At 40.6% G+C, this 23,573-nt stretch overlaps 1 protein-coding gene across 3 annotated transcripts in view; it reads right to left on the bottom strand.

The window, feature by feature from the left end:
- The window catches only part of afap1l2 (actin filament associated protein 1-like 2), a 267,324-nt gene that overhangs the window by 222,802 nt on the left and 20,949 nt on the right, over nucleotides 1-23,573 (bottom strand). The window contains exon 2 of one of the 3 annotated variants that reach the window (XM_059947907.1): nucleotides 15,513-15,593. The exons of the other annotated variants lie outside the window; for them this stretch is intronic. Coding sequence (XP_059803890.1) covers nucleotides 15,513-15,593 — 81 coding nt within the window. The remainder of the gene's footprint in view (nucleotides 1-15,512; nucleotides 15,594-23,573) is intronic. 3 annotated transcript variants of the gene reach the window in all.

The following is a 23,573-nucleotide window of genomic DNA, read 5'->3' on the forward strand; positions in this document are numbered from 1 at the left end:
CTATAATAAAAAACGAGGCTTCAAGAAATATCCAAGCTATTTATCAGGAACAGCACGTACTCAAGGCTGTTAGCATTGTCAATGATCCATCCCATCTCTTTGACCCCCCCCCCCGCCACCCCAGCCTCAGGCAGGAGGTACCATAGGATTAGAACAAGAACAGTTAGTACAGGAAACAGCTTCCTCCCCCAGGCTGTGAGACGACTGAACTCCTTGTCATCACACCTGAAGCGCCAGTGGCATTATATTGTTTATATTTTAACGTGTCATAAATGCACCTTGTTATTGGTTAACTGATTTGTGATACTACTACCTTTGCACTGTGTGAGAGTTATATGTACAGCATTGTGCACTTTGGTCCAGAGGAACATTGTTTTATTTCGTGTATGGATGAATGACAATAAAAACTAAAACATGAACTTGACATTGTGCAAATCATTGCCTGAATTTGTCTAAAGGGAATAGGTAAATTTGTGTTTAGTAGAGAGCAGTTCAACCTAATATTTTACTCTATTGCTTGGGCTTTGTAAAGTAAAAGTTGTCGTAGTTATGGAAGGTATATAAACAGCCTCCATTTTCAGAATGTTTCTTTAGCAGGGAGTCATTTTTCAAAGGTAAAATGGGCACTGAGCAGAGGGAAAACAAAATCTTGAACTAAGGCGGCATGTGCAAAATTGACAATCAGGCTTCTAAGAAAGACTTCTGCTCATGGACTGTTTGTCCTAAGCCCATCAGGGAAGAAGCTACATAGCATCCATGCCAGGACCACCAGACTCAAAAACAGAACAAGCAGTAAGGCAGATCCACTAACCCACCCTCCTGCACTCAGAAAACATAAAAGAAAAAAAAGTGTTTTCCTAAATTATTTTTGTGTTCTATATCTAACTGTGGATTTTTTGGTGCTGCATTCGATCCGGAATAAAAATTATTTTGTTCTCTTTTACACTTGTATACTGGAAATGACATTAAATAATCTTGAATTTATATGGCACCATTGCAGAAGATCATTCTTTACGTAAAGATACACACAGGAATTTTCTTCAGAGGAAGCTGCTGTCTATAGCTGTGATTCATGTGAGCAATTACTTTGCTTTAATGGTATGGTTTGAAAACTGAGGCTCCAGAGGGTCAAAGTCCACAAGTCAAAGTAAATTTATTATCAAAATACATACACACACACACATAAATTATATATATGTGTGTGTGTGTGTGTGTGTGTGTGTGTGTGTGTGTGTGTGTGTGTGCGTGTTTGTACGTGTACAGACATACATACATACACATACCGCCCTGAGATTCATTTTCTTGTGGGCATACTCAATAACTATATAGAGTAACCACCATAACAGAATCAATGAAAGACTGACCAACTCGGGCATTCAACCAGAGTGCAAAAGACTACAAACCATGCAAATACAAAAAGAAAGAAATGAGAGCAACAAATATACAAATAAATAAGCAACGAATATTGAGAACAGGAGATTAAGAATCCTTGGAAGTGAGCCCATTGGTTGTGGGAACACTTCAATGATGGGACAAATTAAATTGAGTGAAGTTGTCCCCTCTGGTTCAAAGGCCTGATCATTCAGGGGTAATAAGTCTTCCTGAACCTGGTGGTGTGAGTCCTGAGGCTCCAGTGCCTTCTTCCCATGGCAGAAGAGATCATGGCCTGGGTGGTAGAAGTCCCTGATGACTGACACTAAATGATAAAGAGAGTGCGTTTGCATACAGAAGAAGGGCTGAGACCCAAGAGAGGCTTGGAGGTGAGGATACAATGATGGAGCTAAACCAAATGAAGCTTGAGGAACTTTAAGAAACTTGCAATGAGGATTTGAAATCATATTTTCTATTGATATCATGTTTGAGTAATGTGACGATATATTCTAACGTAATTTACAGGTCTGTGACATTGAATAAATGAGCCATTGTTTTCTAACTGCTGGATTCAAGTACAAAATTTCAGATTATTCATTTAAAGACTGAGAAATCTGGAGTGATGCAGGAGGTGATAAAAACTGGAGTAACTTCACTTGCCCCATCACGGAAATGTTCTCACAACCCATGAACTCTCTTTCAAGGACTCTTCATCTCATGTTCTTGTTATTTATTGCTATTTACTTATATCTGCATTTGCACAGTTTGTTGTCTTCTGCACTCTAGTTGATCTCTCATTGATCCTGTTGTAGTTATTATTCTATAGATTTGCTGAGTTTGCCCGCAGGAAAATGGATCTCAGGATTGTATATAATGACACATATGTACTTTGATAATAAAATTTACTTTAAACTTTGAACTTTGAGCTGTTTGCCTTTTTATGCTTTTGCTTGCAGCCATCACATTAATTTCATTCCTCTAACACAACAAGTTGAATTTTCAATTTATTCCAACCACTACTTTTTGGCACTAATGTTTCTCTGTCGCAGTTCACTTTCCTCTGCTCGCTTGCCAGCTCCACGCTGTAGATAATATAGTATTTTAATGAAATGGTGTATCATGTGCCTCAGGGAAAGCTTTAGATAAAGCAATCTGTAACAACGTTACCAGTAATAAGGAACGTGACCATTGTGGTTGCTTCCCATAGGACTGACAGTTACACTTCAAAGCATTTGGGTTTAATTTAAGAGATAAGTGCAGACAAGTTGAGATAATCAGAAAACATAAACAAACATATAAAGGCCATATTTAGAATTGAAAATAAATGAGCTAAACAGAGTTGAGATTTTATAAAGACGTATCTATTACACCCAGGAAACAAGGAAATGCTCATGTTGTATCAATTGTCACTGAAGCTCTTTCTAAAGCAAAGGGCTCCCAACCCTTTTAATGCCATGGATTCCTACCATTAACCGAGGGTTCCATGGAGTCCAGGTTGGGAACCCCTGTTCTAAAGATTTATGATAGCTTTCTCTATTGATTCACTCTTGGAGCACCACTCTGTCCTACACCTCCTGCAAACCAATCTGTAGAAACTGCATTTGAACATAAGGTCTTAAGAAACCAACCAGGATGTTGATGGCCGAGAAGGTGCTGAGCTGCAGTTTCCGTTGAGGCTTAAATTTAGTTGTTCTTTAGGTTCATAAGGATGGTTTTGGGGATAGAGAGGGTAGTTGGGAGTCAGGTTAGGGTTTAGGGAAAGAGACGTGGGGGAGTTTGAGGTCAGGTCGGAGTCTAGGCCTCCACTCAGTGCTGTGTGTTAAAAGAAGAGCCAAAGGACATCTGTGGATGGATGTCAGGTCAGCGAGTAGCCCAGGTCAGTGGATTCTAGGATCAGACGTAGTTGGGTGGATCGACAGGCAGGAAAGTGTCTTGTTTTGCTGTTGTTTATTAGTTGTTGTTGCTTGCAATGTTCTGATGAACAGAGATGACATGAGTTATTGGCACTGGAACGCAGACACTTGTGGTTGTGTTGGTTGTTAATGAGAATGGCACATTTCTCTGTCTGTTTTGCTGTACAGTACCAGCAAAAATCATTCATAGATATAGCCAGGGTGCCCAAGACAATTAAAGCACAGTGTAAAAGTCTCAGTTCTATATACAGAGCCAGGGTGCCCAAGACAATTAAAGCACCGTGTAAAAGTCTCAGTTATATATACAGAGCCGGGGTGCCCAAGACAATTAAAGTACAGTGTAAAAGTCTCAGTTCTATATACAGAGCCAGGGTGCCCAAGACAACTAAAGTACAGTGTAAAAGTCTCAGTTCTATATACAGAGCCAGGGTGCCCAAGACAATTAAAGTACAGTGTAAAAGTCTCAGTTCTATATACAGAGCCAGGGTGCCCAAGACTTTTGCACAGTCAACATGGCGTGCAGAGCGAGCTTGTAAGTCTGGCAGGAGCTGGAGCGCCACGGAAGGGGTTTGGGTCAGGTGGCAGAGAAGAAGTGCCAGGTGTGGAGGGGGGTGGCACATCCAGCCCTGAGACACCAGACAAGGTCATCTGATTCTAAACAATCGGTCTATTGATCATTGTCTCTCTGGTGCTTCTCGCTCCCTCACTTCTCCCTTCCCATTTTCCCAACTATGAGTCCCCTCTCCCTGCCCTTTCCCACTCTCAGCCTGCAATAGAGACCCATATCAGAATCAGGTTTATCATTACTCACGCACGTTATGAAATTAGTTTTGAAATAAGTTTAGTTTTGTACTGTACATGTGATAAGTAAATGAACCTGACTTGAGTAAACAAATTGAACCTAAGAGACAGCTCTGCTGTGCAATAAGATCATTGGCTGATTTAGTGGGAATAGAAGCAGCATTTTTCCCACCCTCTCCCTGTAGCATACATTTCCCTTGAGTTTCAATTGCCTGTCAATCTCCACCTCAAACATAGTTATCAACTCCAATTCCACCTTAAATTCAATAATCTACGGAAGTGGGTTGCATGCACTCTGTTCAAGGAGTCAGCTTGCTTGGTCAACAATACCCAGGTCAATGCCTCCTTTACTTAGGGAAATACCAAAATAAATCTTCACAAAGATCAAAGACCAGCCTGGCCATAATCTAACTAAACTACAAGGCAAATTTCCACAGATGTACAGTGAAGAGAGTTCTCACTGGCTGCATCATACTCTGGTATGGAGGGGCCACTGCACAGTATTGAAAAAAGATGCAGAAAGGTATAAACTCAGACAGTTCCATCATGGGCACTAGTTTCCCCAGAATCCAGGACACTTTCAAAAGGTGATTCCTCAAAAAGGTGACATCCATCATTGAGGACCCTCATCACCCAGGACATGCTCTCTTCTCATTGCTACCATCAGGGAGGAAGTACAGGAGCCTGAAAGCACACACTCAATGTTCAGGAACAGCTTCTTCTCCTCTGCCATCAGATTTCTGAATGGACATTGAACCCATGGATACTACCTCACTATTATTTTTGCTCTCTTTTTGCACTACTTAATTTATTTTTTATATACACTTCTTATTGTTATTTAAAGGTTTCTTTTTATTATTATGTATTGCAATGTACTGCTGCTACAAAACAACAAATTTCACAGCATATGCCAGTGATATGCCCTTTCTAAGGAAGGATGTGCTGACATTGGAGAGGAGGTTTGTTTGTATGATTTGTTCTTTCATTTTCGCACATTGGATGTATGACTGTCTTTGTGGTCTGGGTTTTATCATGAACTGTAATGTGTTTATTTCTAAGAACGGCTGTGCTGACATTAGAGAGGGTTCAGAGGAGGTTCACAAAGATGATTGCAGGATTGAAAGGTTTTCTATATGAAGAGTGTTTGATGGCCCTGGGCCTGTACTCACTGGATTTCAGAAGAATGAGGGAGGATCTCATTGAAATCTATCAAATGTTGAAAGGTTTTGATGGAATGGATGTGGAGAGAATGTTTCCTATGATGGGGGAGTTTAGGCTCAGAGGGCACAGCCTCAGAACAGAGGGACGTCCATTTAGAACAGAGATGAGGAGGAATTTCTTTAGCCGGGGTGGCCAATCTGTGGAATTCATTGTCACAGGCATCTGTGGTGGCCAAGTCATTGCATCACCATCTGGGATGGAGGAGCCACTGCACAGGATTGGAAAGTTGTAAACTAAGCCAGCTCCATCATGGGTACAAGCCTTACCAGTACTGAGCTTCAAAATGGGGGCATCTATCACCCAGGGCATGTCCTTTTCTCATTGCCACCATCAAGGAAGAGATACAGGTGCCTGAAGACACAGACTCACAGCTTCTGCCCCTTTTTCATCTGATTTCTGAATGGACATTGAAATCATGAACATTACAGCACTATTCTTTCTTGCTCTCTTTTTGCAGTACTTACTTAATTTATTTTTTATATATACTTATTGTAGTTTTTAATTATGTATTGTACTGTACTGTCACAAAACAACAAATTCCATAATATATTAAACCTGATTCTGATTTCTTGCACAATGCAAACTTATTCATAGGTTTGTATGACCTAACCCTATTTCTGGTTTTTAAATATTCACAAAGATACCAGCAATTCATTTTATCCATATAACACACTCTCCTTTACACTTCCATGCCATTAAGGCAGCTTTACAGCATAACATATACAGCACAGTACATGCACAAATGAAGTCATTGGAAAAGGATTTTCATTACGCAGAAAGAGACATTCTGTGTTGAAGAATAGCCAGGTCTAAGAGGGTGGGGATGAATTTCAACATTTGCTGAATTTTAACTGAAGGATTTTATCGCCAAACATCAACTCTCTTCTAACTTCACAGATGTTATCTGTTTTTTTGAATGTCTCCAATATTTTTGTATTCAATTTGTATTAATCATGACTAATATCTTCAGGGTGAACTAAATGAGACACTTCTACAATTACAATGTTTGGCTTAAAACAAATCATAATCCCTGTAGCTTATTTATATGTTCATTTACTTACTTATTTCGACAAAGCATGCAATACTAGCTGTGCTGCCCAGCAAGCTCCAGTTCAATCCTAGCCTAATCACAAGACAATTTACAATGGCCAATTAACCTACCACCAACTGGTATGTCTTTGGACTGTGGGAGGAAACCGGAGCATCCGAAGGAAACCCACATGGTCACGGAGAGAACATACAAACTCCTTACCGACAGTGCCGGGAATTGAACCCAGGTCGCTGGTTCTGTAAAGCTCTGTGCTAACACTATGCTACCATGAGTCCCTTCTTTTGAGAAAAAGTGGTGGAACGGCATAGGCTAGATTGCTCCAAAAAGTGCAGAATTGGACTGGATCACGTTCCTCAAAAAATCTCAAGAAACACTCTGCTCAGATGTGTCACATTAAAATACAAGGAGTACTTGTATCACAGTACTATCACAGGCTTGATAGTGAGGTACCAAAAGATACTGAGATGAATTAGGGATTTAATTGTCTCTTTGTTTCTGCTGATTTTCCCTGAGTGCTGGCCGGTATAAAGAGAACCCTCCTCCTGATTAAACACTGTCCAAAACTACTGAGACAAATAAACAAATATCAACCAAAGTTTCACATCGCTTTCAGAGGAGAACTGCCTCAATACTCCACATGGGACAGTTTAGATAGACATTAATTTTTTATTCAGAACCACACCAATCACAGTACAAGCAAGTAACAGGCACCAACATTATTTTCTACATTCTTAACAAATTGTAAAACTAGATTGTTACCAAAGATTGCAGTAAAATCCATCAGTTCCTGCTTTCTGATTAGAGAAATTCATTTTGAGGTACTGCCAAAATAGGGATGGTTACTAAAGATCTCAGTGCACCAGTGCAGGTGTTGGATCTGGGAACCATTTCAACATTCAAGAGAGATTTGGATTAGGTACTTGGATGTAGGACCATGGTCTGGGTGCAGGTCGATGGGAATAGGTAGATTAACAGTTCGGCACACACTAGATAGGCTGAACAGCATATCTCTGGGGTGTAGCATTCAATGAATCTCTGACCAAGGTGTTAAAAAGCTTCAAGATGGGAATATTCAGGTCATAATGGTAATAATACTTGAGAGAAAACAATCTTTTTAAGTGTAACATTACACATATTGCAACACATGGATTGCATTCCCAACACTGAGAGAAGAAAAATTATTTCTGGAATCAATTCTTTGTAGAATTCAGCCTTTATGATTTTCCATTCTGATTCTTTGATTAATGCCATTGTAAAGAGCAAAGTGACAATCTGCTTGAAAAGTCGTTGCCATTTGTTTGACCTTATTTGAAATCAACTACATACTTTCAGTTATAGATTAGTAAGGCTATTTGAAGGAAGGAATTTGTTAATTCTCCCAAACTTCCAATAAATAGTTTTTACTTCAATTATCAATGTTGCTGAGGTTAGTAGGAGGATCTGCCAAATAAAAAACTACTTCAGTATGACTGTGTCTTGGCATTGTCAAACTAACCAACAGGCTCTCCTACAGCTCAGTAATCTTGGAATGGAGTGCAATAATACAAAGAAAGTGTGCTTTTTCAGTGTTTACAACTAATGTGGAGAATTAAAGAGAGGACAGAGGTTATATAAGTCTCTCTGAAATGGGTGAAGCAAAAAAAAAGATTGGGAAACCTTCCTGTACCTATAAGAAAGAATCTAAAACACAGAAAGTTTTGCTGATGCTGGAAATACAAAGCAACACACCAGTGAAGACTTCCAGTCCAAATGTCGCCTGTGTGCAATGCTTCTCTGCTCAACATCATCTGGAACCATCTTTTTCACTTTTTAATGGCTTTTATCCTTGTTTCCTGTCTTGGATATGATTCTGCAACTGTTGGAGCCTGTGTTTTGCTGCTTGGAGATCATTGGGTGATTTCACCAAGTAAAGTGAGCAGAGTGATTGAAACATCCAGGCGAGTGTGAAAGTTTGGAGATCATTTGGGTTTTCCAGCATTCTGCAGTCTCCTAGAGCACTCAGAGGCTGAAGCAGCATGCATGAACCTCGTAGTGGGCAGATTGCAGGACGGGCTGCAAGCTGATGTTTGGCTCCATTTCTCCTATAAAAGCCGTCATTGTTCACTGATTAGAGCAACGAATGTGATTGAAGCAAGGGAATGAGTGCAGAGGGTGAGCACCGATTACCTGTCTTTTGATCACTCTCTCCACTACCAAAGAGGGCACAGGCTGCTGCTGTGGAGAGTGTTGCCCATGTCTTTTCTTGTGTTTTCAATGTGGACTTTGCAGCCTTATAGTTTTTAATAGTCTGTGTTTTTTTCCACCTGACCTTCTCAGTTCTTTGTGTGGGAGAAAGAATTTGGGGCGGGGGGGGGGGGGGGGTCAATGTGCCTGATCCATTTTTCCTTGGTTTTTGTGTGAGAGGAGGGATTTGGAGGTTGATGTACCTGTTCTGATTTTGTTCTGGTAAATGGAAATTTTTTTTAAACCATTGGCAACGTTGACAATCTTCAGAAATTCTGCAGAAATCTCCTCCCGTTGGGAGAGGGGAGGGTTTGGGGCAAAATGCCAGCTTTACTACCTGCTCTAGTCTATATTGACTTCAGTCTCACTGATAGCTGACCTTTGAACTCACTCAGTTTAAGGGCAACTACAGGTGGGAAATAAATGCTGGTCTGGCCAGTGATGTAAAACAAACAACTAAAATGTAGTTGTAGTATCCTTTCTCCATGCTGCCAAAGTGCCAGGTCCAAATAACATACCTTTTATGATTTACAGGATCTGCATAGGGGTTCAGCTTAGGAAAAGGCCAGAAGGAATTGGGCGCCATAGTAACGTAGCAGCTAGTATGATGCTTTTACAGGTTGGCACATCAGAGTTTGGAGTTTTTCTCCGATGCCATTTGTACATCTCCCCATGGAATGCATGGCTTTTCTCAGGGTGCTCTCGTTTCCTCCCACAGTCCAAAGATCCACAGGTAATCAGTTAATTGGTCATTGGAAAGTCTCCCGTGATTAAGCTAGGGGTTGTTGCACGAAACAGCTCGAAGGGCTGTAACTGATTGGTAAAATCAATCAATAAACAAATATTCTGCCTTCTAGAACAGCAACTGAATTGACTAACTTCTGGCTTGTGTCAAATAGTGCAATGGTGAAGGCTGACTGAGAGTGAGGAGGTTGATCTAACGTTGCAGCAGCCATTCTATTCAACCCAAGTCTGGTCTTGTACCTCCTCGCATTTGTCATGTGAACCTCATAGTGTTTCCACTTTACACGCCCCAGCACTGAATAATAGTCCATCTTCACCACCTGTTCTAATCTATACGTGACTCTGGTTCCGTCAGCAAGTTGACCTTTGAACTCCTTGAACTGAAGGCAACTGCAGGTGGGAAATAATCGCTAACACCTGAAAGACTCTACAACTTATTATCATTATAAGCTTTTCTTTTTGCTGTCACCTTTTGCACATCAGTTGTTTGTCCGTCTCTGAATTGAATTTCTTACCTCCTTCACATACATGAGTAAAAATCTTTACGATACATCTCTGTCTAAATGTGCAATGTGAAATCATAGTGGTTTATAATACATAGAACAGTCAATGTAATATAGAGTACACTCAGATCAACATGAATTAATCAGTCCGATGGCCTGGTGGAAGATGCTGTCCTGGAGCCTGTTGGTCCTGGCTTTTATGCTGTGGTACCGTTTCCCGGATGGTGGCAGCTGGAATAGTTTGTGGTTGGGGTGACTCAGATCCCCAATAATCCTTTGGACCCTTTTTTCACACCTTTCTTTGTAAATGTCCTGAATCATGGGAAGTTCACAACTACAGATGCGCTGGGCTGTCTGCACCACTCTCTGCAGAGTCCTGCAATTAAGGAAGGTACAGTTCCCAGACCAGGAAGTGATGCAGCCAGTCAGGATGCTCTCAATCATGCCCCTGTAGAAAGTTCTTAGGATTTGGGGGTGATACCAAACTTCTTCAACTATCTGAGGTGAAAGAGGCACTGTTGTGCCTTTTACACCACACAGCTGGTGTGCACAGACCACGTGAGGTCCTTGGTGATGTGGATGCTGAGGAACTTGAAGCTGTTTACCCTCAGGACCCCAGGTCCATTGATATCAATAGGGGTTAGCCCATCGCCATTCCTCCTGTAATCCACAACGACCTCTTTTGTTTTTGTGACATTGAAGAAGAGATTGTTTTCTTGACATCGCTGTGTCAGAGAGATTACTTTTTCCCTGTAGGCCACCTAATTATTGTTGTTTGGGATTAGGCCAATCAATATAGTGTCATTGGCAAATTCAATTAGCAGATTGGAGCTGTGGATGGCAACACAGTCATGGGTGTACAGGGAGTAAAGGAGGGGACTTAGTACACAGCCCTGAGGGGCTCCTGTTTTGAAAGTCAGAGGGGTGGAGGTGAGGGAGTTCACTCCTACCACCTGCCGGTGATCTGACAGGAAGTCCAGGATCCAACTGCACAAGTCAGGGTCAAGGCTGAGGTCTCTGTGCTTCTTGTCGAGCCTGGATGGAATCATGGTGCTGAATGCTGTACTGTAGTCCAAGAACAGCATTCTCACATAAGCATCCTTCTTCTCCAGATGTGTAAGGACGGTACGTAGAGCAGAGGCTATTGCATCATCTGTTGATCAGTTGTATGTAGCTTTTCATTTATTCCATTATGTTTCTTTCTACTTACTGTGAATGCCCATAAAGAATGAATCTTAAGGTAGTATGTGGTGACATATACACATTTGATAATAAATTTACTTTTGACTTTTTGACTGTTTTATCTATTTCATTATTGTGCACTTTTTTTGCATTCTGACTTTGAGCTATTGATAGCTTGCATTTCTCTCCAAACGCCAAAGCACTGTGACTTCCACACCGCATTCGAATGATCGGATTCCCAATGTGCGATGCATAATCACTGTGATTTAAATCCCACAAGAGTTGTGGCAAATTGGATTTAGTTTATTCATGACCACAGTCAGGATTGACTCGCTGTCAAAATGCAAACAATGAATGCTTTGTTTTGCTGAATGTAGGATTTAGCCGATGTGCTCAGTTTGCGGCTGTCCCGTTACATATTCAAACAGGCTTGGAGAAGTCATAATCAACTCCAGTTAACATAAAACATACTACCAGGCACCAGCATCATTCTCATTTCTAGGAACTGCCTGTAGTCATGGAGGATGCATATAATATCAGCACAGCTCAGTTTGTGGGAATACCATTAATGAACCAGCAAGTTTCATTCGCCAGAATTACTTGGTCAGTGAGTTGTTCTACCCGCAAAGAGTTGCAAGCATTGTGGTTAGATTACTGGATTAGTTACCATCAGGCATTTAAATTCAGTTAATTAATCCAGAATGAAAAATACTAGTATCAGTGACGGTAACTATTATGAATTGATGTGTTCTTACACTAAAGGCGTCTACAGCTGGAATATAAAGAATCATTTAGATACATTTTTATTGAATCTCAGAGTTGTATAGCTTGATAAGATGAACCTTTGAACACACACAATATGCTGAACAGACAGAGGTGGCAAATCTATGGCATGTGCAGCAATTCTCTTAGCACCTGGGGTTCAATACCGCTCCTCAATTCTTTAAACGTCACCCATAAAAAAATACATAACAATTATCCTTACTGCCCAATGAAGTAGCCATGATTCTTTACAACCTGAGAGCCCTGAGATGTTTTCACAGGAAATGTCTCACACTGGCTTGGCAGCAGAGATCATGTGGTGTTATTGATTTATTTATTAATTGTTTGAGATACAGCGCAGAACATTGGAGCCACGCCGCTCAGTAATCCCCCAATTTAATCTGAGCCTAATCACAGGACAAGTTACAATGACCACCGATTAACCTACTCATTGGTAGGTCTTCGGACTGTAGGAGGAAACTGGGAAACCCAGGGGAAACCCATGTGGTCACAGGGAGAACTTACAGACTCCTTACAGGGACCAGTGGAAACTGAAGCCGGGATACAGGTTGTCTAGCAGTTTTCCAGCACCCTCTATTCCTCAGCCTTGCCAGATTAATATTTTTGCCGGATCAAAAGAGGTCATGCAATAATAATGGCAAAAATGGACTGTAGAAGCCCAACAAGGATTATTAAATAAAAATCAAATGTAACTTTATTAATTACTGCACTTACAAAGAACATTGCTTCTCAGTTATCATTTTAAACATTTCATCTAGGCAAAGTTGTTTCATGTGTTTTGATCTCTCCCTGTGTAATTTTTCTTGCATCAAATAAAAATTCATTGGATCTTGTTCCATCATAAAGGGACATTTCTCTAAATCTTTGACTAAATCACTCAACAACTCAATTAACTTGTCAATCGTCAATCTTTCAGTTTCATCTGTTTCATCATCATCACTGCAATCATCATTTAGTGTTTTTAATCAGCATTTAGAACACCATCTATAATTTCAGAGTCCGTAAGGTGACACACAACAGGTGTTTTGTTGTCAACAATCATCCACTGACATAGATTTTCTTCATTAACACTACTTGCTATATCTTTGAAAGCAGGTCCTGTAACATTTTTTGCTTATGCAAGCAAATCATGAACAACTACTTTCTCCTTTGGTACACAAAATCTTGTAAAATTATCGTCAAGCTTTTCTTCAGACACATTACCAAACATCAAGACAGGTCACAACTTATGTTAGCCATTCTTTAGTGTTGAAGGTTCTACCTTTTCCCACCCTCAAGCAATGAACCAAAGCATGTCCTTCATGTTAAATTCTTTAATTCACCTCACCCAACAGACATTTCACGAAAAGTGAGTGATGCTTGGTCTTGTAATTTTATCTGAATTAAAAGAGGTGCCGAACCATCAGTTTCTAGAAAATCAGTGGCCAACCTCTATTAGTCTTTTTTAACAGGTTTTCTAAAACACAGTTATTTCAATCTGTTTGTTATACTTTTATTAGCAGTGAAACAAAGAATACATGTAATAAGCAACAGAATCCATCATTTTTCCTTAAGAACTCCTTAATTATTGTTAATAATTCATTAATCATTGATAATTAATCTCTGCTCAAAACTACCAAGGCACACAAAACAATTTGTTAAGTTATCACCAATTTGGACACATACTTTCAAAAATGTTAACCCCCCCCCCCCCCCCCCCCGGGATACATCATACATTACTTCCCTCTTTTTAAAAAAAGAATGATTCATATATTCAAATTATTCACAAATTTAACCCTAATAATGGTTTACTGAGTACCTTTGATCATGAAGGCATTTATGTTGTTTGTGAGTACCCATATCTTGTAAAGGAGTCAAGTTTTCATTCAAATCAGTAGAGTTTCAATTCCTCCCTGGTGTCCATTGGATCAACTTGTAAAAAGCGCTTTGAAAATTCTCTTTTCCCGGAGCGGAGTAATTTATGTACAACTTCAAATTCAATCTCCTATTTTTTCCGAAGTCCCAATTCACATTACATTCATATTGCATCATAACACTTTTGCTTAATACCACTTTACTTACTTATGTAATTAATGCTACTGAAAAAATAACTCTTCAGGTAAGCCATGATGGAATTTTTTACTGGCCTCATTTGAAATATTATTTGCTTTACCCATTGCTCCCTTACCTTCTCTGCTACTCAAAGATAACTTGTTCAAGTTATTTATTGCTTATTTAGTTACTATTATTTTTTCTGCATTTGTACAGTTGGCTGTCTTTTGCACATTGTTTACTACTAGTTATGTCACTCTGCTAACCCTAAGATATCTTGCCCCTTTTCTCCTCTTCAGTATAATTCAGATACACATTTATTAATTTATTGAGATACAGTGCAGAACAGCCCTTCCTGCAAATCCCACCACCCAGCAAACCCAGCCCCTAGGGCCTAGGCTAATTGCAGGACAATTTACAATGACCAATTAGTCTACTAACCGGAACGTCTTTGGACTGTGGGAGGAAACCCAGAAGGAGAACTTACAAACTCCTCACAGAACTCTGAAACCTGTCACCCCGAGCTGACGCTAACCCACTATACTACCACGGCACCTCATATATCCATGAACCAATCACAATATTCCAGTTTCGAGAATGAAACTAAAGTAAGCCAAGCCAAAAATCTTTCACACAGAAGTTTTTCAGCAACTGCGTGGGCCAGTAAATGCTGTGAGCTGAAAACCCTGCAGGATAACACTTCAAAAGCACACCAAACAACCGCTCATTGAATATGTGGTCTGTCCTTTTCAGTTCCTTATAATTCAAGCACAGTTCACAGAAACTTAACGTGACTGATGTATATGGACAAAATATCAAAGAAGTCAGAGTTTATTCCTGGCATCCTCTGTAAAGGGTCTCTCTACATCCACCCTGTGGAATGTGTAGGTTTTCCCCTGCGTGTCCCAGTTTCTTCCCACAGTCCAAAGGTGTACCGGGTAGGTTAATTGGTCATTGTAAATTGTCCCATGATTAGGTGAGGGTTAAATCAGGATTGCGAGTGGTTGCTGGGGTGACATGGCTCGAAGGGCCAGAAAGCCCAACTCCGTGCTGTATCTCTAAATAAATAAATCAAAACTTAAGCACACTTTGGATTCCAAATACTTGCATACTTATAACTCTGGCACTGACAGAGGCAATTTGGCCCATCAGATTCATACTGGCCCTCTGTACAGCAACCCAATCAGCCCCATTCTCCATCCTCTCCTCACAATCCCACAGATTATTCTCTCAACAATCTGTCCATTTCTCTTGTGAAAATCCTGAATCATTGCTTCCATCACCGTGACAGGAAGGGTGCACGTGCATACCAGCCTAATGTGCTCAGTGACAGCTGGAATGCTGAGGTGGGTGGGGCCTGTCACAGCCCATCCCCATCAATGCCCCCTGGATGATAATACTTGTGGCATGAATTGGTAGGAGTTTTGTTAGTACCGACCAGCCAGTTCTACCAAGTGTTGTCAGGCATATTGTATTATTTCCACAGTTCTAAGGAAAGGTTATTGGACAGAAATCTTTTTAAAGATGCTGTTTGACTGGCATTTATGATTCCCAACCTGGGGTCTACGGATCCCTTGTTTAATGGTCCAGGGCATAAAGAATCTCTGTGAGGAAGACTGACCACACATAATCTGCTTCCACTTGCAGTTAATATAAATAACTTTGTACAGTAACTGAGAGGAAGCCCACTGCCTTGTAATCGTTGTGGAAAGTGAACCAATAAGAGTTCTCCAGATGACTCAAAGCCAAATAATCCACCCACTTCTGCACCTGCAACAAAAGAAATGCTGGAATAACAGATCTGTGATGAGAGATTCAGGGTTAAAACTTCAAGTTAGCAACCTGAACTTTGTCCCTCTCCCAATAAATGTTGCCCAACTTCCTGATTATTTTCAATACTTTCTACTTGTTTTTTAAATTTCAGATTTATTCAGAGTTAGACAGAACAATTCAAAGAACAGCCAGACATTACTGGTGTTGTCCCACTTGCGGGCTGCCCCAGCACATCGTTAAGTTGTGCTGGTTGTTGGCAAACCAAGCATTTCATTCTATATTGTGAATGTAGATGGTCACACAGTAGTGTAGCCATTAGCCTGACACTATTACTGCTAGGGACACCAGAGTTTGGAGTTCAAATCTAGCGTCCTCTGTAAGGAGTCTGTTCACCATGTGGAATGCGCAAGCTTTCTCCAGGTGCTCCGGTTACTTTGCATAGCCCAAAGATGCGCTGGTTAGTAGGTTAATTAGTCTTTGTAAAGAGGTTAGGGTTAAATCCGGGATTGGTGGATGGTGCGGCTCGAAAGGCCAGAAGGCCTTTTCCGCACCGTATCTCTAAATAAATAAGTGAAACTGAATCTGCATCTACATTTCTGGACCAGAATCAAGAATTCACATCATTACTAAGCCTGGTCAGGACTAATGTCTGCATGAAATTGCCATTTTCAATGCAAGCTGTGGTTTGATTCAACAGACAGTTTCCTAAATGTTCAGACTGAATTAAAACTATCTAGACAGAGCAGCGTATCCACAAACTCAATTCCTCTTCTCAGACCACACCATCAATCAGCATTGGGGTGTAAAAGAGTCCATTAACAGCCACATGAGCACACCTAATTATGACAATTATAATATTTTAGATGCTGGAAATATGATACAAAATGCACATCTGCAGTCAAGCAGTGCCAATAAAGAAAGCAATTGCTGAGGAAATGGGCAACTCTCACTTCTGCTGTGATGCATTTAAGATTCATAATTGCTTAATGTCATTTCCTGTATACAACTGTAATGACAGCAAAATAATTGTTACTCCAAATCTGATGCAGCATAAAAAGACAAATTATAAAAAAAACAAAATAAAATAAAGACATAAATAAATAAATACAGTACATAAGAGAACTGGTATACATTGATAGTATGACCATAAAGTGATACTAGGCTGTACATAAGGTGACTGATGGGAATTTATAAAGTAGTGGTGGAGTTAGTGGGTGGACGTGTTGATCAGCCTTACTGCTCGGGGAAAGTATCTGTTTTTGAGTCTGCTGTGTAGCCTCCTCCCTGAGGGTCACTGAAGGAGAATTTGCACCACTTTATCCTGGAGGATGACTATCAATAGGCTCCCTCAGGAGAATATGAAATTACTACCACAGCATTAGGACACTGGTGACTCAAGTGAAATATTTCATCAGCACTTTATTTATTTATTGAGATACAGTGTGGAATAGGCCTTCCCAGTCCTTCGAGCCACACTGCCCAGCAACCACTGATGTAACCCTAGTCTAATCAGGGGACAATTTACAATGCTCAATTAACCTACCGACTGGTAGGTCTTTGTACTGTGGGAGGAGACCGGAGCACCTGGAGGTAACCCATGCGGACATGGGAAGAAAGTAGGAACTCCTTACAGGCAGTGGCAGGAATTGAACCTGTGTTGCCTGTAATATAAAGCCTGTAATATAAACCACTACACTACCATGCTGCCAGCTTTGGCCCATGTGGTTTTTGCTTATCATTTGACATTGTGTTGTGTGTTTCACACCTTAAAAAACTGCCTTGACTTTACATCAGGACCAAGGCTCATAGTCCAGAAACACCCATTCCTCTCCAGTTGTTGACTTAGTACTGTTTGTAAACATTCCCAGAAGTAGCGTGCACAGTCTCTCAACATTGTGGTAGTTCTGAGCCTGACCTTGAATTCATTTTTTGGTTAAATATTTGTGTAGCACTGAGAAGTTCTGTGGGTTATGGTCTGAACAACAATGAACGCAAGAAGGTCTGCAGTGCTGGAAATCCAGAGCAACACACACACAAATTGCTGGAGGAACTCAGCAGGTCAGGCAGCATCCATGGAAATGAATGACGAGCCGAGACTCTTCTTCAGGACTAGAAAGGAAGGGGGAAGACACCAGAATAAAAAGGTGGTGGGGAGGTGAAGGAGGATGGCTAGAGGGTGATAGGTGAAGCCTGGGTGGGAAAGGTCAAGGGCTGGAGAGGAAGGAATCGGATAGGAGAGGAGAGTGGACCATGGGAGAAAGAGTAGGAGGAGGGGATCCAGGGGAGGTGATAAGCAGGTGAGAAGAGGTAAGTGTCCAGAGCAGGGAATAGAAGAGGGAAAGGAAAGGAGTTTTTTTTTACTGTAAGGATTCTTGTGCATGGCAGAATAAAGTCATCTTAAATACCATTACAGTATATCAAACAAATATCTTTCTGATGGTGAGCAAGAGGGGTCCCTGAGTCGAGGGGTGGTGGGGCTCAGAGAAGCAACGTGGCAGATTGTAACATCAATACAGAAAGCTGCTGGTCCCCCTCCCCCGCCCACTGTAGCAGGAGCGGTATCTCTCTCCTCCTCGCTGGTGAGAAACAGAACCTGTCAGGGATGCTGAAGTGTTGGGATGGACGTAGTTTTTGATGGACTTGAGATCGTGGTCTCTTTGGGGACTGTGCATGGTGGGTGGTGCTTTTGCTGGAGCAAATTGGAGGAGGGAGAGGGCAAGGAGGACAGCTGCTGCCTGTGCGTGGGAGAGATAGGGGGCTTTGGAGGTTTGCTGTTTCTGTCCTACTATACCAATGCCCATATACCGCCTGTATTGCAATAATCCGAACACCCGTTAACCAGAGATATCAATCGCAGCTGTCACAACTTCCTGAAATGGATAAAATTTATATATTAAACCATTAGTGTATTCAGCCTACTGAATCATCCAGGGGAACAGGTAGGTTGCCAACATCAAAGTTACCTACTTCCAAAAATACTCCAAGTAGAGTGAGTGGGAGTTTAATTTGGCAGAGGTGTAATCCAGCTGATTTATACTGATAGAGTGCCAATCTAGTCTTACCTATTAACAGATTCCTCACATTCTAATTACTAAAGTCAACTTACCGTGGTAATGGAATCAAAGATCCACAAGCTACTATCTGAGACAAGATTACATGAAGGCTCTAAACTCGCTTCCTAGCACCTACTCACCCAGTGTCACCTTCAGAGGAGTGCAGGCCATCACATACGAAGTTTCATTTGGCCCCCACTATCAAGGCCATGCCCTCTTCTCACAGCTGTCAGCAAAATTATAAGGGGCATAGAAAGGGCAAATGCAAGCAGCTTTTTCCCACTGGTGTTGAGTGGGACTACAATGAGACGTCATGGGTTAAGGGTGAAAGGTGAAATGTTTAAGGGGAACATGACGGGAAACTTCTTCACTCAGAGGGTCCTGAAAGCTGTCAGCACAAGTGGCACATGCAAGCTCGATTTCAATGTTTAAGAGAATCTTGGGTAGGTAATACATGGATGGAGGGTTATGGTCTGAGTGCACATGAATGGGACTAGGCACTTTAAATGGTTTGGCACGAAGGACCTGTTACTGTGCTGTATTTTCTATGACTCTCAGGAAGGTGGTACAGGAGCCTCAGGATCCAAACCACCAGGTTCAGGAATAGCTACCACCCCTCAACTATCAGGCTCTTGAACCAAAGGGGATAACTTCACTTGCCCCATCATTGAATTGTTTCCACAACCTATGGACTCATTTTCAAGAACTCTTCATCTCATGTTCTCGATACTTATTTATTATTATTATTTCCTTTTTTCTCCTTTGTTCTGTATTTATATGGTTTTGCTCATTGCTTCCCTGTTCATCCTGTCGTGTGTGGCCTTTCATTGATTCTATTATGTTTCTTGTATTTATTGAGAAGGCCCACAAATTAATGAATTGCAAAGTTGTATATGCTACATTTATGTGCTTTGATAATGAATTTACTTTGACGTTTTTCAGCTTGTTGTGAGGACAGCTTGAGGATTCACAGAATGAACACAATCTTGTACTGTTTAAATACATTCAAACGTGAGAGCATTAATCATGAAGTGTGCCATGAGTTCTGTGGGTTCCTTGCTCATTGTCCCACAGAAACAAAATGTGAACTTCCCCAATTAGCTAACTGCATGATTCGGTTCCTGATCCTCTCTTTCATATTGCTACCAGACAGCCTTCAATTTAACTAAATGAGGTCACAAAATCTCTGCTGGTATCCATATTCATCCAAGCAGGGGACCATAAAGTTACAAGCTCATAAAGGACTTCCTTCCTCTTCTACTTGAAGCCACATGGTACCTTCCCTTTGTCAAATGCAGGATACTTTTAAGTAGGCCTTCTCCCCATCATGTACAATATTTATTGCTTATTTATTTATTATTATTACTTCTTGTTTCCTCTCAGTTTGTATTTGCACAGTTTGTTGTCTTTTGCACACTGGTTTTCTGTCCACCCTGCGGGGAGTGGTCTTTTATTAATTCTGTTAAGTTTCTTGTATTTACTGTGAATGCCAGAGGAGATAACTTCACTCACCCCATCACTGAATTGCTACCACAACCTATGGACTCACTTTCAACGATTCTTCAGCAGATATTCTTGATATTTATTGTTGTCATTATTTCTTTCTTTTTTGAATTTCCACAGTTTATTGTCTTCTGCACACTGGCTCTATGTCCAAGTTGGGCGGTCTTTCATTGATTCTGTTATAACATCATAAGATATAGGAGCAGATTTGGGCCACCTGGCCCATTGAGTCTGCTCCTGCATTTCACCATGGCTGATCCATTTTCCCTCTCAGCCCCAATCTCCTGCCTTCTCCCTGTATCCCTTCATATCCTGATTAATCAAGAATCTATCAACCTCTGCCTTAAATATACATAAAGACGGCCTCCACAGCTGCCTGTGGCAACGAATTCCACAGATTTCAAATTCCAACAATTTCCACAGAGGGCCAGGGCCAACCCTGTAATTTCTAACGTTACATGTTTGACACAGCATTGTGGGCCGAAGGACCTGTAATGTGCTGTAGTTTCACTATGTTTCTATTCACTGCTCTCAGGTTAAAGAAATTCCTCTTCATCTCCATTCTAAATGGACATCCCACTATTCTGAAGTTGTGTCCTCAGGTCTTAGACTCCCTCACAACAGGAAACATCCTCTCCACATTCACTCTGTCAAGGCCTTTCAACATTTGTTATGTTTCAATAAAGTCACCCCTCATTCTTGTATTGAGTATGCCCACAAAGAAATGAATCTCAGGCTTGCATATGGTGGCATACATGTACTTTGATAAGAAGTATACTTTGTACTTTGATGTTTTGAGGGTAGTAAATTAAATGTGACTCCTGCAAAGACAGAAGTAGAATTTAATCCTTCCCTCTTCTTTTTCCATCCCGTTTCAATTTTTCCCCTTAGGACCAGTGTTACTGGCAGAAGTTACTGATTGTCTTCCGGAAGTCAGCTTGAGTAGTTCTTCTTTAAAGCACTGACTCACTAAACCAGAAACACTGAAGACAGCTCAATGGCCTCAATTATTCCTCTACAGTACTTAAGCATGGATTCAAGATAAAATCTATGTTCATTCCAGCATACAGAACTCCTCTCCTCTCTGAACAAACTCAAATTTCTACTGAGAAAGTGTCCCAACTAAAATTTTAGCAAAATATTAAGATGGATATTCAAATGGGGAAGAATAAAATGTCTAAGTTGAAATTAGACGCTAAAGAAAGAGCGGCTTATCACCTACTCCTTACATGTCGAATGATTTCAACTACGTTTATGTTTACAGGCCAGTCAATGCCTCAGACAATGTAGCAAATCTGTGACTGAAAACCTTCATTATAAAGGACAGTCAGGTCAACCACCACAGCAGAATAAAGTACTCTCTATACTTGCTCAACAATGCGGCTCAGTTCCAGATTCTGAAGAGTGTCCCACATTGTAACTTGGTGAATTCTTGCATTTCACAGGCCAGCAGGGTTGTAACCTTGGAGCAAATTTTAATGCAGATTTATCTGAATGGTAAAGCAGCTACATGCCTTCATCAATATTCACTGTCTAAAGGCTCAATGTGATAATAAGCACCAAACTATGTCAGTTGTACAGAGAACCTATATTAATACAGATTTTGCTCTGTTACATGATCTTAGAATTGCATTATGAGCTCCTATAAGAAAGCTGCTTTTTAAAATCGAACTTCAACTTTTTTTAAAAAAGTTCCATAGAGGGTAGTATAACATTTTACAGCACCAGCGACCGGGCTTCAATTCCCACTGTTGCACGTAAGGAGCTCGTACATTCTCCCCATGACTGTGTAGGTTTCCTCCGGGTGCTCCAGTTTCCTCCCACGGTCCAGAGACGTAATGGTTGATAGGTTAATTGGTCACATTGATGTACAGGGGTTCACGTACAGCGTTCCTATGGAACCTTTCTTAAGCCGAAATGCCGTAAAGCGAAGAACTATTAATTGATATGGGAAAATGTTTTCATAAAAGCGAAAATCCTCTTTGTAATGTGAAAACAGGTTACTAATGTAGGTGTTTTGTAAAAGCGAAGTGGCATAAAGCGAACATTCGTAGAGCAGGGGGACACCTGTAATTGGGTGGCATAGACTCATTGGGCTAGAAGGGCCTGTTACTGTGCTGCATCTTTAAGAATTTACAAGCAGCTCAGAGGAGTAGTAAGTAAAGTCAGCATCATTTCCTATATGATTTAGGTTCAACTCCTTCAGCTTTATATCAAACTGATCATATAGTTGTTAAACCAGTTCATTGTAATCAATAGCCTGGATTACAATGGAATCTAGTTTTAGGCTCCACTTATGAAGCTTAAAGTTTATCTAGAGTAACTGCATTAATGGCTATTTCTCAGTGACAGTCTCCCAATTCTACGTGCAATGTTCAATACTCTACTGACATAACATTGAGTTGCACAGTGCACACTTCCATCCATAGCAACAAAAAATGATTGACAGGCATGCTGGAAATGCATTCTGTTAATTAGTTGCTTTTCTCATACTTAAAGTGGTACTGCCGAGATCTAATAAACTATTTCATGCCTTTATATCAAATAGACTAAATTATTACAATGCAATTTCACGGGCCTTTCAAAGCAATACATTAATAAACTTGAATTCATTCAGAACACTGCTGTTAGACTTGTAACTAACCAGAATGAAGGAACAGATCATTCACATCCCAGCTACTCTGCATTAACTTCCTGCATCTTTTAGAATTGATTTTGAAGTTCTCTTACTTGTTTTTACAGTTCTTCATGGTCTGGTACAGGAGTACATCACAGAATTGTTTTTGTCGTATAAATCCTGCTCGAACTCTCAGGTTAAATTTAAACAATCTCCCTCAAAAGGTAAGGTCAGCTTTTCTGAGTATGCTCCTAACCTGTAGGATTCAATACCTAAAACCATAATGGATGCAGCCTTAGCTGACACTTAAATGCCAGCTCAACCTTGTTTTTGAACTAACATCTTTTTGTCTTTTATTTTCATATTTATTTTTAATTTTATTTTCAGGTTTGCACTTTATCCCCCTGTAAAGCACTTTGAGCTACATCATCTGTATGAAAAAAAGCACACTGTAAGTAAAGCTGTTACCTTTGTTATTATAATAATCATAGCAGGTTAGAATTGACCTAGCATCGAATCACACAGCCGACTGCATTGATGCTGTCCAAGAGTCCAGTGTACGTTTCAGCTCTCAAGGGTGTTGTCACCAACACTTCATTACTGATTTAGTCAATCATCAGATGGCAATATTTTGGAGGATTTTTTTTATCCCTGGCCTCTCCGGTTAGGCTACGATCCATTTGGCAGAAGGTGATGGAAAGCCTCCTCCCACAGAATTTTCAGAGGTACTACAATGCACCTCATCTCTCTGAGAAACATCAAACTCAAGTTTTCCAGGGCTGTCATTATTGGGCTATGTTACAT

This window comes from Hypanus sabinus, chromosome 22, assembly GCF_030144855.1.
Source record: "Hypanus sabinus isolate sHypSab1 chromosome 22, sHypSab1.hap1, whole genome shotgun sequence".
Classification (NCBI taxonomy): Eukaryota; Metazoa; Chordata; class Chondrichthyes; order Myliobatiformes; family Dasyatidae; genus Hypanus; species Hypanus sabinus.